This window comes from Camelus bactrianus, chromosome 32 (genome assembly GCF_048773025.1).
Source record: "Camelus bactrianus isolate YW-2024 breed Bactrian camel chromosome 32, ASM4877302v1, whole genome shotgun sequence".
Taxonomy (NCBI): Eukaryota; Metazoa; Chordata; class Mammalia; order Artiodactyla; family Camelidae; genus Camelus; species Camelus bactrianus.
This window is the reverse complement of record NC_133570.1, coordinates 6,794,817-6,806,844: the sequence shown is the minus strand read 5'-3', so window position 1 is coordinate 6,806,844 and position 12,028 is coordinate 6,794,817. Positions and strand designations below refer to the sequence as shown.

General features: G+C 37.5%; 1 protein-coding gene across 1 annotated transcript in view; it reads right to left on the bottom strand.

The window, feature by feature from the left end:
* Positions 1-4,093: 4,093 nt before the first annotated feature.
* The window catches only part of ANAPC5 (anaphase promoting complex subunit 5), a 34,308-nt gene continuing 26,373 nt past the window's right edge, over positions 4,094-12,028 (bottom strand). The window contains exons 13-17 of the mRNA XM_010969665.3: positions 10,901-11,022; positions 10,353-10,460; positions 10,123-10,270; positions 4,819-4,981; positions 4,094-4,425 (exon numbers count right to left, since the gene is read on the bottom strand). Coding sequence (XP_010967967.1) covers positions 4,214-4,425; positions 4,819-4,981; positions 10,123-10,270; positions 10,353-10,460; positions 10,901-11,022 — 753 coding nt within the window. The 3' untranslated portion in view covers positions 4,094-4,213. The remainder of the gene's footprint in view (positions 4,426-4,818; positions 4,982-10,122; positions 10,271-10,352; positions 10,461-10,900; positions 11,023-12,028) is intronic.

Genomic DNA, 12,028 nt, shown 5'->3' with positions numbered 1-12,028 from the left:
ACAGATTGCCAACAAAATAAGTAAACAAAGCATCTGAATCTTACTTTTAAGAAAACTTGGACAGTACAAGGGAGGGGCTGAAAAGCAAGACTTTAAAATTCTCTCACCCACTAGGACAGCATCATAAACTCCTTCCAAGGCTTTATCTTTTCCTTTCTCAACTGTTCTGTGTTCTAGTCACGTTGTCCACTAGAATGATCCACCTCCCAAACCTTGAACCCCCAGAGAGAGACAGCAGGAGTAATCACACCGATGTACTTTATTCATTGAATTCTTTCCCATTCAACAGGACAGTAGAAAAATGCTGGGATAAAAAAAGAGGGGAAGCGTGGGTATAGCTCAGTGGTACAGTGCATGCTTAGTATGCGTGAGGTCCTGGGTTCAATCCCCAGTACCTCCATTAAAAAAAAGAGAGAGAGAGAAAAGAAAAGAGGACCCTGAGAAGTTTCTCATTTCTCTTCAGCAGACAATGAGATGTTTGTTAGACCCAAACATAAACAACAGCATAAAAAGAGAAGTCAGCAGGAGCATAGATGACGAAGTTCTTCATTTGCCTTCGGTGACCACCCAGAAACGACACACTTTAAAACACTCTGAACAAGAAGTACTCAAGGTACATGGGTGAACACAAAGGCAGCCTGGTGATGAGAAAGAGTGTGGATTGAGGCACCTGTCACACCTGGTCTGATTCTGTTTCTCTGTAGTGAGGAGCCTGGGACAGGCCACGTCTCTGGGGCTGTTTCCTCGCCTGTAAAATGGCATTTGGCTTACAAGCATTAGAAATGGTATGTGTGACAGTACCTAGCATGAAATCTTGCCTATCCTGGGCCCCTGATAAATGACAGCCAATTTTATCAATTATGTTTTCAACAAACAAACGTTCCCCCAAAATAGTACAGTACTTTTCAAAACTCTGGGAGCAGACAGCTCTGGGGTCATGTACCAGCAAGGCTGGATTACCAGCTCTGCAAGCTGCTAGCTGTGTGAGCTGGGGTAGTTAGTGACTTAATCTCCTCATGCCTCAGTTAAATGGGATTATTGCTATTACCCACCTCTTAGGATTGTTGTGAAGATTAAATGAGATTTAATGAAACTAATTTACAATAGGGCACTCTGTAAGTACTAAGCTGTTTGCTCCCACCTGCCCCACGGCTGGAAACACTCAACACCAAACCTGCTGGGGAGACATCTGGCCCCTCTTGTGATAAGAGTCATACCACTCAAGGGAACCGTTTTCTTCTTAGAGATGAGCCGTGCCAAGCCACCAGCGTGGGCCACCACCCACATCCTCTTCTCCCCTGTGAGGATCTAACCTCAGGTCTCCAGTATAGACCTGAATGCCCACTAGCTCTTTACCTTCAGTTCCCTCCTCACCGAACCCCTTCTCCATTTTCCCAAGTCATTGATTCTTATAGCCCTACATTAAACCACCCGTAATTACCCAGATCTGATTCTTCCTTCCGCCACCAAAAGCCCCACAAGGAAAAAAGCCAATTAGCTGTAACTCAGACACTTACGAGTTTTGCGGTCACTCTGATGTTTCCAGCTTTCCATTTAACCCACTATTCCTGGAGATACCAGGCCCCAGCCGACAAATCTAAGTCACGGATGGCAGGGGCCACAGACGCTTTATATTAGCTTCGAATGCGGACGCGGGCCTGGCAGGTGACCGTGCAGGACGTGCAGGAAAGCTTCACAGGCCAGCAGCCGTGCAGCCAACAGAGTTCTGCGTTTAGAAGCGCCCTATACCTGGTTTAACGCTCTGCTTCATACAGGCCTCCTATTTTAACTCTGCATCAGGCCCCACCAATCGTGTAGCTGGTCCTGGCCAGGTGTGATGATTTCTGGTTTTTATGTTACCCCATCTTACACTGAGGTAGAGTAAGATCACTTCTTTGATTGAAAGGACCTTAAATATATTGACCAGAAAGGACATCAGATGAGAGAATATATGGCAAGAATAGAAAGAAACTGGTAATAGCGGTTACTTCCTGGGAGGAAGAATTCCTTACTAAACAGCCTTTAAGAATATTTAATTTTTACCGTCTACATATATAACCTTTCAAATAAATTTAAGGAAAGATTTTTTAAACATCAACATACCGATTAGTGTCTCTGTCTCCACACTGAGCTTCTTATTTTCGGAGCAGCTGTCTTTGGCCAGTAAATGCACCCTAATGATGGGAGTTGTTTTACACTGTTTCAAAGAGCTCTGGAAATAAATTATTTCCCATCGGAAGGTTTAAATTTAACAGAGAAAGAGCCAATGATAGAAGCTGCAAAATTTGGTTGGTTCCTCGTTGCTGTTTTGGATTTGAAACATGGGGATTTTTCTGTGAACACTGAAAGGTAAGATAAATTCACAAACAGAGCAATAACTGGCTTCTGCTTAATTGCAGGGTTGAGCTATGTAACTTAGCCACACTGCATATTTGAGTGATGACATCTACATACCTCTGAGCTTCAGACCCTTTCTTAACTTACATCATCCTATTCATGATGAATTCCTAGACTTAAGTTATCATCATCCCTCACTTACTTAGAAAAAATATGCCCATGCAGAAGATGTAAGGAAGCCAACACCCAGAAAATGATTGAAATATGTTTCTTGTCATTAGTCCAAAAACCATAGAAAGATCTTTTCCTTCTTAATCTCCAGTCAGGGACCAACATGTGCTTGCAAGCACACACAGGCCCGCCACAAGCACCAGTTCAGCAGAACAAAGCAGGGAGGCTTCCAAAGGAAAATCCAAGCCTCAGAAAAACCTGTATCAATCCCAGAGACATCCACCAATACCCAAAAGAGCTCTCGTGTGAGCATAGGTGCCAAATGAATTTACACAATGATGGAGCGTGTGCACAATTTCTAATATGATACCGGCAGCTTGCCCCAGAGAGAACATAATCTTTAACACTTGCACTAACTTCTTAATAAAACAGCCACTTATTAACAGAAAGTCAGTGTCCTTCGCTATCAAAAGAAAAGGGAACTTACAAGCTTTTTGCACAGCAAAGGAAACCATAAGCAGAACAAAACAACAACCTACAGAACGGGAGAAAATATTTGCAAAAGATGAGACTAACAAGGGCTTGATTTCCAGAATATATAAACAGCTTATATGGCTTAATAAGAAAAAAACAAACAACCCAATCCAAAACTGGACAGACCTAAACACGCAATTCTCTAATGAAGACATACGATTGGCCAATAGGCACATGAAAAAATGCTAAATATCGCTAATTATCAGAGAAATGCAAATCAAAACTACGAGGTATCACCTCACACCAGTCAGAATGGCCATCATTCAAAAGTCCACAAACGATAAATGCTGGAGACGGTGTGGAGAAAATGGAACCCGCCTACACTGTTGGTACAGCCACTACGGAAAACAGTACGGAGTTTCATCAATAAACTGAAAATAGACTTACCATATAATCTAGCAATCCCACTCCTGGGCATATATCCAGAGGGATCCTTAATTCAAAAAGACACCTGCACCCTAATGTTCATAGCACTATTTGCAATAGCCAAGACATGGAAACAACCTAAATGTCCATCAACAGATGACTGGATAAAGCTGTGGTATATTCATACAATAGAATACTACTCAGCCATAAAAAATAACAAAATAATGCCACTTGCAGCAATATGGATGGCCCTGGAGAATGTCATTCTAAGTGAAGTAAGCCAGAAAGAGAAAGAAAAATACCATATGATATCACTCATATGTGGAATAAAAAAAAATAAAGACAATTGAACTTATATATAAAACAGAAACAGACTCACAGACATAGAAAACAAACTTATGGTTACTAGGAGGGAAGGAGGTGGGAAGGGATAAATTGGGAGTTCGACTGGGAGTTGCAGATACTGACTGGTATATATAAAATAGATAAATAAGTTTATACTGTACAGCACAGGAAACTATATTCAATATCTTATAGTAGCTTATAGTGAAAAAGAATATGAAAACAAATATATGTATATTCATGTATGACTGAAACACTGCTGTACACAACAAATTGACACAACATTGTAAATTGACTATATTTCAATAAAAAATGTATATTTTAGAAACAAAATAAGACAAACTAATCAGAATGCAGTTTATTGATAAGACAGACATCATATACATCATTTATGTGGAGGGAGGGCATGTGAACAAGTCTAAAATCTTATACTCTGCATAGTGGTCCAGTAGGGATGGTCTCACTAGAGATGATTTATCAAGGGCACCCCGTGAGAGGGCAGTTCCTGATGCAGCTGCCGGAAGAGCATCGCACACCGGTTCCTCTCCTGGGTCTTTCCCAGGGTGTGGTAGAGTCTGGCCTGGAAGTAAACGACATCTCTGATTTGCTCTTTGCAGTCAACCTTTGCAAAATAATTCTTGGCTTCGTTGAGGTTCTCAATGGCAGCCTCCAGAGCTGATGGGAAGTGGGGGAAATACCACACATGTTTAACTCAGTGCTTCACATACAGTTTTTAAAACTTTATATTTACTTTCATTGATTTAAAATTTACCAGAAACTTTGATAATCTACTTTTTGAGAAGAAAAAAAACCCCCACAGATCTTTAGTCCTGATTTCCAGCCTAGCACCTAGTTCTGTAGAGTTAAAATGATAATTCATTCACCTTCAACCTTCATGAAGCATGCATGTGAAAGCACTTTATGGTGCGTGAAATTTTAACATGTATCTGTGAACACTAAGAACTTAAGATACAGTCCCAAATTTCATGTCTTTTCTTCTTCTGGATCCTAAATGTTTACACGTTTTCTGTAATAGTATTGCCCAACAATCTTTGTATGGTTTCCTACCTTCTGCTTTCTTCAGTGGATCATAGGAAGCTGCTGAGGCCACTTGGCACTTGGCAACCAAGAACATGGCACGGCCTTTGTCCAGGACAGCCCCATCAGCCAAGATGGGTTCAATAGCCATGTGGAGAAGGCTTAAGGCCTGCTCTGGGATTCCAAGGATGAGCTGAAAAAGAAACATCATGGCACTATTCACACCCACACCCACTTCACACTACAGGAAGGGCTTCATTTCTGGCTCTTCTCTCCTGAATGGCCATGTCTGGCTTACCTTCTCCCTAACATGTAGAACTTTAATGTGTACCACACTCCTAGAAAACATAATGTGTGACAATCTGATTTTAGACTAGAATAGATAAAATAGGGAGTAGTTATCTAGGCTATAGAAAGGTTCCTGTCTTTACAAACATCTTTTAGACTGATGATTCCAACAGGTTGAATTAGCTGTGTAAGAATCACTGAGACAAAAGGAACCACTAGGAAAAAAAAACCTTCAAAAATATATAGTAAAATAAACAAAGGAACAGTAGAAATATCCATTTAACAAAAAAGAGACAGTAATGGAGGAGCAAAAAAGATGTAAGACATATAGAGAAAACAGCAAAATAGAAGCAAATCTTTTCTAATCCATAATTATATTAAATATAAATGGATTAAGCTCTTCAATTAAAAGGCAGAGATTAGCAGAATGGATTTTTTAAAAGCATGATACAACTATATGCTATCTACAAGAGATTCACTTTAGACTAAAAAACACAAATAGGCTGAAAGTAAAAGGACAGTAAAAAAGATATTCCATGCAAACAGTAACCAAGAGAGCTAGAGTGACAGACAAAATAGACTTTAAGTCAGAAACTGTTATAAGAGTCAAAGAAAGACATTATATACTGATAAAAGCGCCAATTCATCAAGAAGGTACAATAATTATAAACAAATTTAAACACCAAACAACAGAATATATGAAGCAAAAACTGACAGAAGGGAGAAATAGACAGTACAACAATAATAGTTTGAAAATTCAATACTCTACTTTCAATGATGGATAGAAAACTAAACAGAAGATCAGCAAGGAAACAGAAGACTTCAACAAGACTAAAAACCAGCTAGCCCTGATATTATCTATAGCACACTCTACTCAGCAACAGCATAATACACATTCTTCTCAATGTACATGGACTATTTTCCAGGATAGACCACATGTTAGCACTCAATAGCACCACAAAATAGCACTCAATATATTTTAAAAGATTAAAATCATACAAAGGATCTTCTCTGACCACCTGAAATGAAATTAGGAATCAATAGTAGAAGAGAATCTGAAAAATGTACAAATACATGGAAATTAAACAATACACTCTTAAATAAACAGAGTCAAAGAAGAAATCACATGGGAAATTAGAAGATACTTTGAGATGAACAAAAACACAACATACCAAAACTTATGAGATGCAGCAAAAACCTATCAGATGCAGTGCTCAGAAGAAAATTTATAGCTGTAAAGGCAAACATTAAAAAAGAAAGAAAATCTCACATCAATAAAACAAACTTCCACCTTAAGAAACCAGAAAAAGAAGAGCAAACTAAACCCAAAGCTAACAGCTAACAGAGGCAAGGAAATAATAAAAGTTAGAGTAAAGATAAACAAAATAGAGAATAGGAAAATAATAGTCAATGAAACCAAAAGTTGGTTCTTTGAAAATATCAAGAAAATTAACAAACAGACTGACTAAGGGAAAAAAAAAAAAGATTTCAATGACAATAGTCAGGAATGAAAGTGGGGACTTAACTAGCAACCTTAGGTTGAAATAAAGAGGATTATATGAGAATACTATAAGCAACTGTATGCCAACAAATTAGGCAAATTAGATGAATGAAAAATTTCTAGAAAGACACAAACTATCAAAACTGACTAAAGAAGAAACAGAAAATCTGAATAACAAGAGACTGAATCAGTAGCCAAAAAAACTTCCAACATAGAAAAGCTCAAGACCAAACAGCTTCACTGGTGAAGCCTACCAAACATTTAAAGAAGTTAGCATCAATTCTTCTCAAATTCTTCCCAAAAATGGAAGAGTAAGGAACATTTCTCAACTCACTTTGTGAGGCCACACTATTACCCTAATACCAAAGCAAAATAAAGATACCACAAGAAAAGAAAACTACAGATCAATATCCCTTATGAATATTAATGCAAAAATCCAAACAAAATCCAGTAACATATTAAAAGGGTCATAGACTATAACCAAGTAGGATTTATCCCAGGAATGCATTGTACTTCAATATACAAAAAAATCAATCAACGTAAACACCATATTAATAGAATGAAGGAAAAAAATCCACATGATCATCTCAACTGATATAGAAAAAGCCTCTGACAAAAATTCAACACCCTGTCATTATAAAAACACTAAATAAACTAGAAGTAGAAGGCAATTTACTCAGTGTAATAATAGTGCATCTATGAAAAACCCACATCTAACACCTTATTTAATGATGAAAGACTAAAGACCTTTCCCCTAAGATCAGGGGCAAAAACAAGAATATACACCCTTGCCACTTCTACTCAACACCATACTGGACGTTCTACACATGGCAATTAGGCAAGAAAAAGAAATAAAAGGCATTCAAATTGGAATTAAAGAAGTAAAACTCTGTTTGCAGATGACATGATCTTATATATAGAAAACTAAAGAATCCTCAAAAACCTGTAAGAGGTAATAAGTTCAGCAAAGTTGCAAGATATAAGATGAATATACGCTAGCAATGAGCAATCCAAAAATACAATCAGTTTTTAAAATTCCATTTATAATAGTACCTAAAAGAATAAAATACGTAGGAATAAATTTACCTAAGAAACTGCAATAATTGTACACTGAAAACTAGAAAACATTGTTGATAGAAATTAAAGAAGACAAAAGACATCCTGTGTTAATGGACTGGAAGACTTAATAATGTTAAGATGGCAATATTTTCCAAATTGGTCTACAGATTCAGTTTAATACCTATCAAATTTCAAATATGATGTTTGCTGAAATGGACAAGCTGATTCTAAAATTCATATGGAATTGCAAGAGAACACCAATTGTAGACAATCTTGAAAAAGAAGAACAAAGTTGGAGGACTTACTTCTTCATTTCAAACTTACTACAAGGCCACAGTATAAGGACAGATACACAGATCAATGGAACAGAATCGAGACTCCAGAAATAAACCTATACATCCATGATCAGTTGATTTTCAACAAGAGTGCCAAGACCACTCAATGGGAAAAGAATAGTCTTTTCAATAAATGGCGCTAAGACAACTAGATGTCCACATGTGAAAGAATGAAGTTGAACTCCTGCCTCACACCATACATAAAAATTAACTCAAAATCGATTAAAGACCTAAATGTCAGAGCCAAAACTATAAAAATCCTTAGAAGGAAACATAAATCTTCATGACCTTGGATTAGACAATGGTTTTTTAAGTAGGATACCAAAGCACAAATGACAAAATTTAAAAAGGATAAACTGGATTTCATCAAAATTAAAAACTTTTTGCACATAAAAGGACACTATCAACAAAGTGAAAAGACAACCCACAGGATGGGAGAAAATATTTGCAAATCATGTATCTGATAAGGGTCTATCACCCAGAATATATATAAAAAAAAAAACTCTTACAACTGAACATTAAAAAGACTAACAACCCAATTTAAAAATAGGTACAGGAATAGACATTCCTCCAAAGAACATACACAAGTCGCCAATATGCACATGAAAAGATGCTCAATATCATTAGTTACTAGAGAAATGCAAATCCAAAGCACAATGAGATAGAACTTCACACTAATAAAATAGAAAAGAGCAAGTGCTGGCAAGGATAGAGAAACTGGGACCTTCACACATTGCTGGTGAGAATATGAGATGGTGTAGCCACAGTGGAAAAAAGTTTGGTGGTTCCACAAAAAGTTAAACACAGAATTATATGACCCAGCACTTCCAATCTTAAGTATATCTGAGAGAAATAAAAATATATATCCAGACAAAAACTTGTACATGAATGTTAAGGGCTATTCATAATAGTCAAAAGGGGGAAACAACCCAACTGTCCGTTGACTGATGAATGGATAAACAAAACATAGTCTATCCATCCAACGGAATATTATTCAGCCATTAAAAGGAATAAAGAACTAACACATGCTACAACATGAATGAACCCTGAAAACAAAGTGAAGAAGCCAGCCACAAAGACTAGATATTCTATTTATATGAAGTGTCCAGAAAAGGCAAACCCACAGAGACAGAAGATAGATTGATGGTTGCCAGGGGCTGGAGGGAAGGGAAATGGGGAGAGAATGCTTTAAGGAGTCTGGAGCTTCTATTTGGTATGATGAAATATTCTGGAATTAGACAGTGGTGATGGTTGCAAAACAATGTAAATATTCTAAAAACCCCTGAATTGTATACTTCAAAATGGTAAACTTTCTGTTATGTGAATTTTACCTTAATTAAGAAAAAAATCAGAAAGTATGACAATGAATATATATATGTTCATGTATAACTGAAAAATTGTGCTATACACTGGAATTTGACACAACATTGTAAAATGATTATAAATCAATAAAAATGTTTTAAAAAAAAAGAAAAAGAAAAAAAATCACAGGGGAAGCTAGTAAGGAAAACAGCCTCCTAGGCTCCTCCCCTAGCGATACTGACTCTGTCTGTAGACTTGAGGCAAGGCCAGATACGTAGATATTTTTTAAATCTCCTCAATAATTCTCATGCACAGATTGAGGAACCTCTGCCTTAGTTAGCAAATTCCTCCAATAAGTTAAAAATTCATTCATTCAGAAAATATGTGTGGATCCTACAAGGTACCAGAGGATACAGCAGGGAAAAACAGTCCCTTCTCTCATGGCCTTTACATTCTACAGATGGAGACAGAAAACAAACATAAAATACAACTGAATTTCCAAAACCTTTCAATGAACACAGGACTGCCTCATCACTTCATGCACTTCATGTTAAAAGGAGCGCAGCTCTGGGCCAGCTAAGACATTAACATCAAGCGTCCTCCACGAAGAGGTGCAACCTCCCCAGTAAACACACAGCCCAGTAAAGCCAGTGCCACTGGGAGGTGGTAGCTTGTCACCAAGTTCACAACTCTAGGCTTCCGTGGAAGCCTTGCACAGTGAGACTACCTTCCCAGACTTCAATGTTAAGAAACAAAGGCTCATTATCCTTCTCAAAACCAAAAAGTAGTAACGGACTCGCCAGTTCTTGAGCACAAATACGTGCTATAAAAACAGAGATAAAAGCTTACCTGGGCAAACGCCAAGTTCAGCACTGTTTCAGAGGCCAAGTACTGTAACCGGTACTCTTTGGAGAGAGCCAGAGCCTGCAGGAGCACAGGCAGCGCGATGGTGGGAGAGGAGGATCGCCAGTACAGCTCGGCCACAGACAGCAGGACGCTGCCAGCAAAGAGGGAGACATGGATGAGAACCACCAGCACCAAGGACTAGTTGCGTGGGATGCACCAAAGACCTCCCTTACCTGATCACCATCTCTGTATTCCTGATTTTCTGACAATGAATCAACAATTTTTGTAAAAGCTTGTGCGCCTCTGACATTTGGTTCTGAGCTTGCAGGACAACGGCTTTTCTGACACAGAAAGAAAATAAACACAAGTGGTTAGGTTGATGTTTGGCAAGGGTTATAAGTAGGGCCACTTTCAGGAGTAGAGTTTCTGTTTCCTCAATTAGACTGTAAGCCTCTCAAGGTGAAGAACAGAGCCTGATCTAATTTTTGTTCAAAGAGAAAAAAAAAAGTGCACGCGTATGTAAGCACATACGTGTGTGAACACACACACATAAGAAAAAAATTGGGGATTATAGACAGAATGTGATTATCTCTAGGTGATATTTATTTTCTCCATTTTGCTCATCTGTATTTTCCAATTTCCTGCAACAAACAGGTAATAACAGGTAACAAATAGAAAAAAGTTTTTTTCCTAAAGTTAATAATTTATGCATAAAACAAATAAGAATAAAGCCACTTGAGAATGACTTCATTCTGGGGTTGGAGTTTTCAAAGCCTCTTACCTGTACACACCCTCTATGCTATTAAGAGCTGTGATTCCTGTAACAAGTGAATCAGCCAAATGATATTTGCCATCATTCATTGCTCTGTCGAACTGTATTTTTTGATCACATAGCATCCATAACTAATAAGAAAAAGAAAACAATTAAGAAAAAAATGGCAGGTGTTCACCTCATTTTTATTATTCAGCAGAGATATAAAAGTATTTTGGCTTGCTTAGCAAATAGCCTTACAATTCACACATATTCTTTTTTATTTGATATTTAAAAAAAATTTTTTTTAATATTTCTAGTATGTGAAAAAACACTCAGAATAAAATAAAAAACTCATGTGTGCCAATCATCAACTCTGTCAAATCACATTTTGCTTTTTTTGCTTCAGATACTATTACATACTATTAAGGTCCTTTGCAAATTCCATTCTTTCTCTTTTTCCAAAGGATTTGGTGTTTATCATTCCCTTTCACATTTTTATACTTTTACAAAATATATACTTATCCTTAAACAATATATAGTATGATCTTACATGGTTTTACACTTTGTATAAATAAACAGTATCATACTGTATGCAACCTTTGACAACTTGCGTTTAAGCTCCGCATTATTTTGGGGGCACTTACACATGTTAATACAAGTAGTTCTAGTTCATTCCTTTTCACTAATGAATAGTTTTCAATCATATGAATAGGCGACGACTTATCTATTTTCGTATGATGGAGATTTAGGTAACACTGATTTTCACTCTTCTGAACAACGCTGCAACGAACACTCTCCTCCTACGTGGCTCCTTGTGCAACAGTTATCTCGGGGACACAGCAAACCGTGGAAATGCCGCACCTTCTCCTTAACACAGTGCCCATTTGGTCTTCAAATGGGTTACACCGGTTTACATGCCCCACCGGTGGGGAATGATATTCCTCACTGCTCCACATGCTTGCCAACAATGGGTGCTGTCTGATACGTTACTTTTGGCCAATCTGATGGGTATGAAATATCTCATTATTTTTTCACTTGCATTTCCCTGATCAATAGTTAAGTTGAGCATCTTTTCATCTCTTTATCAGCCATACACGTTTTTTCTATGAATGTGAATTGAACTGTTTTTTCTTTTTTTTTTTATTGTGCACCTTT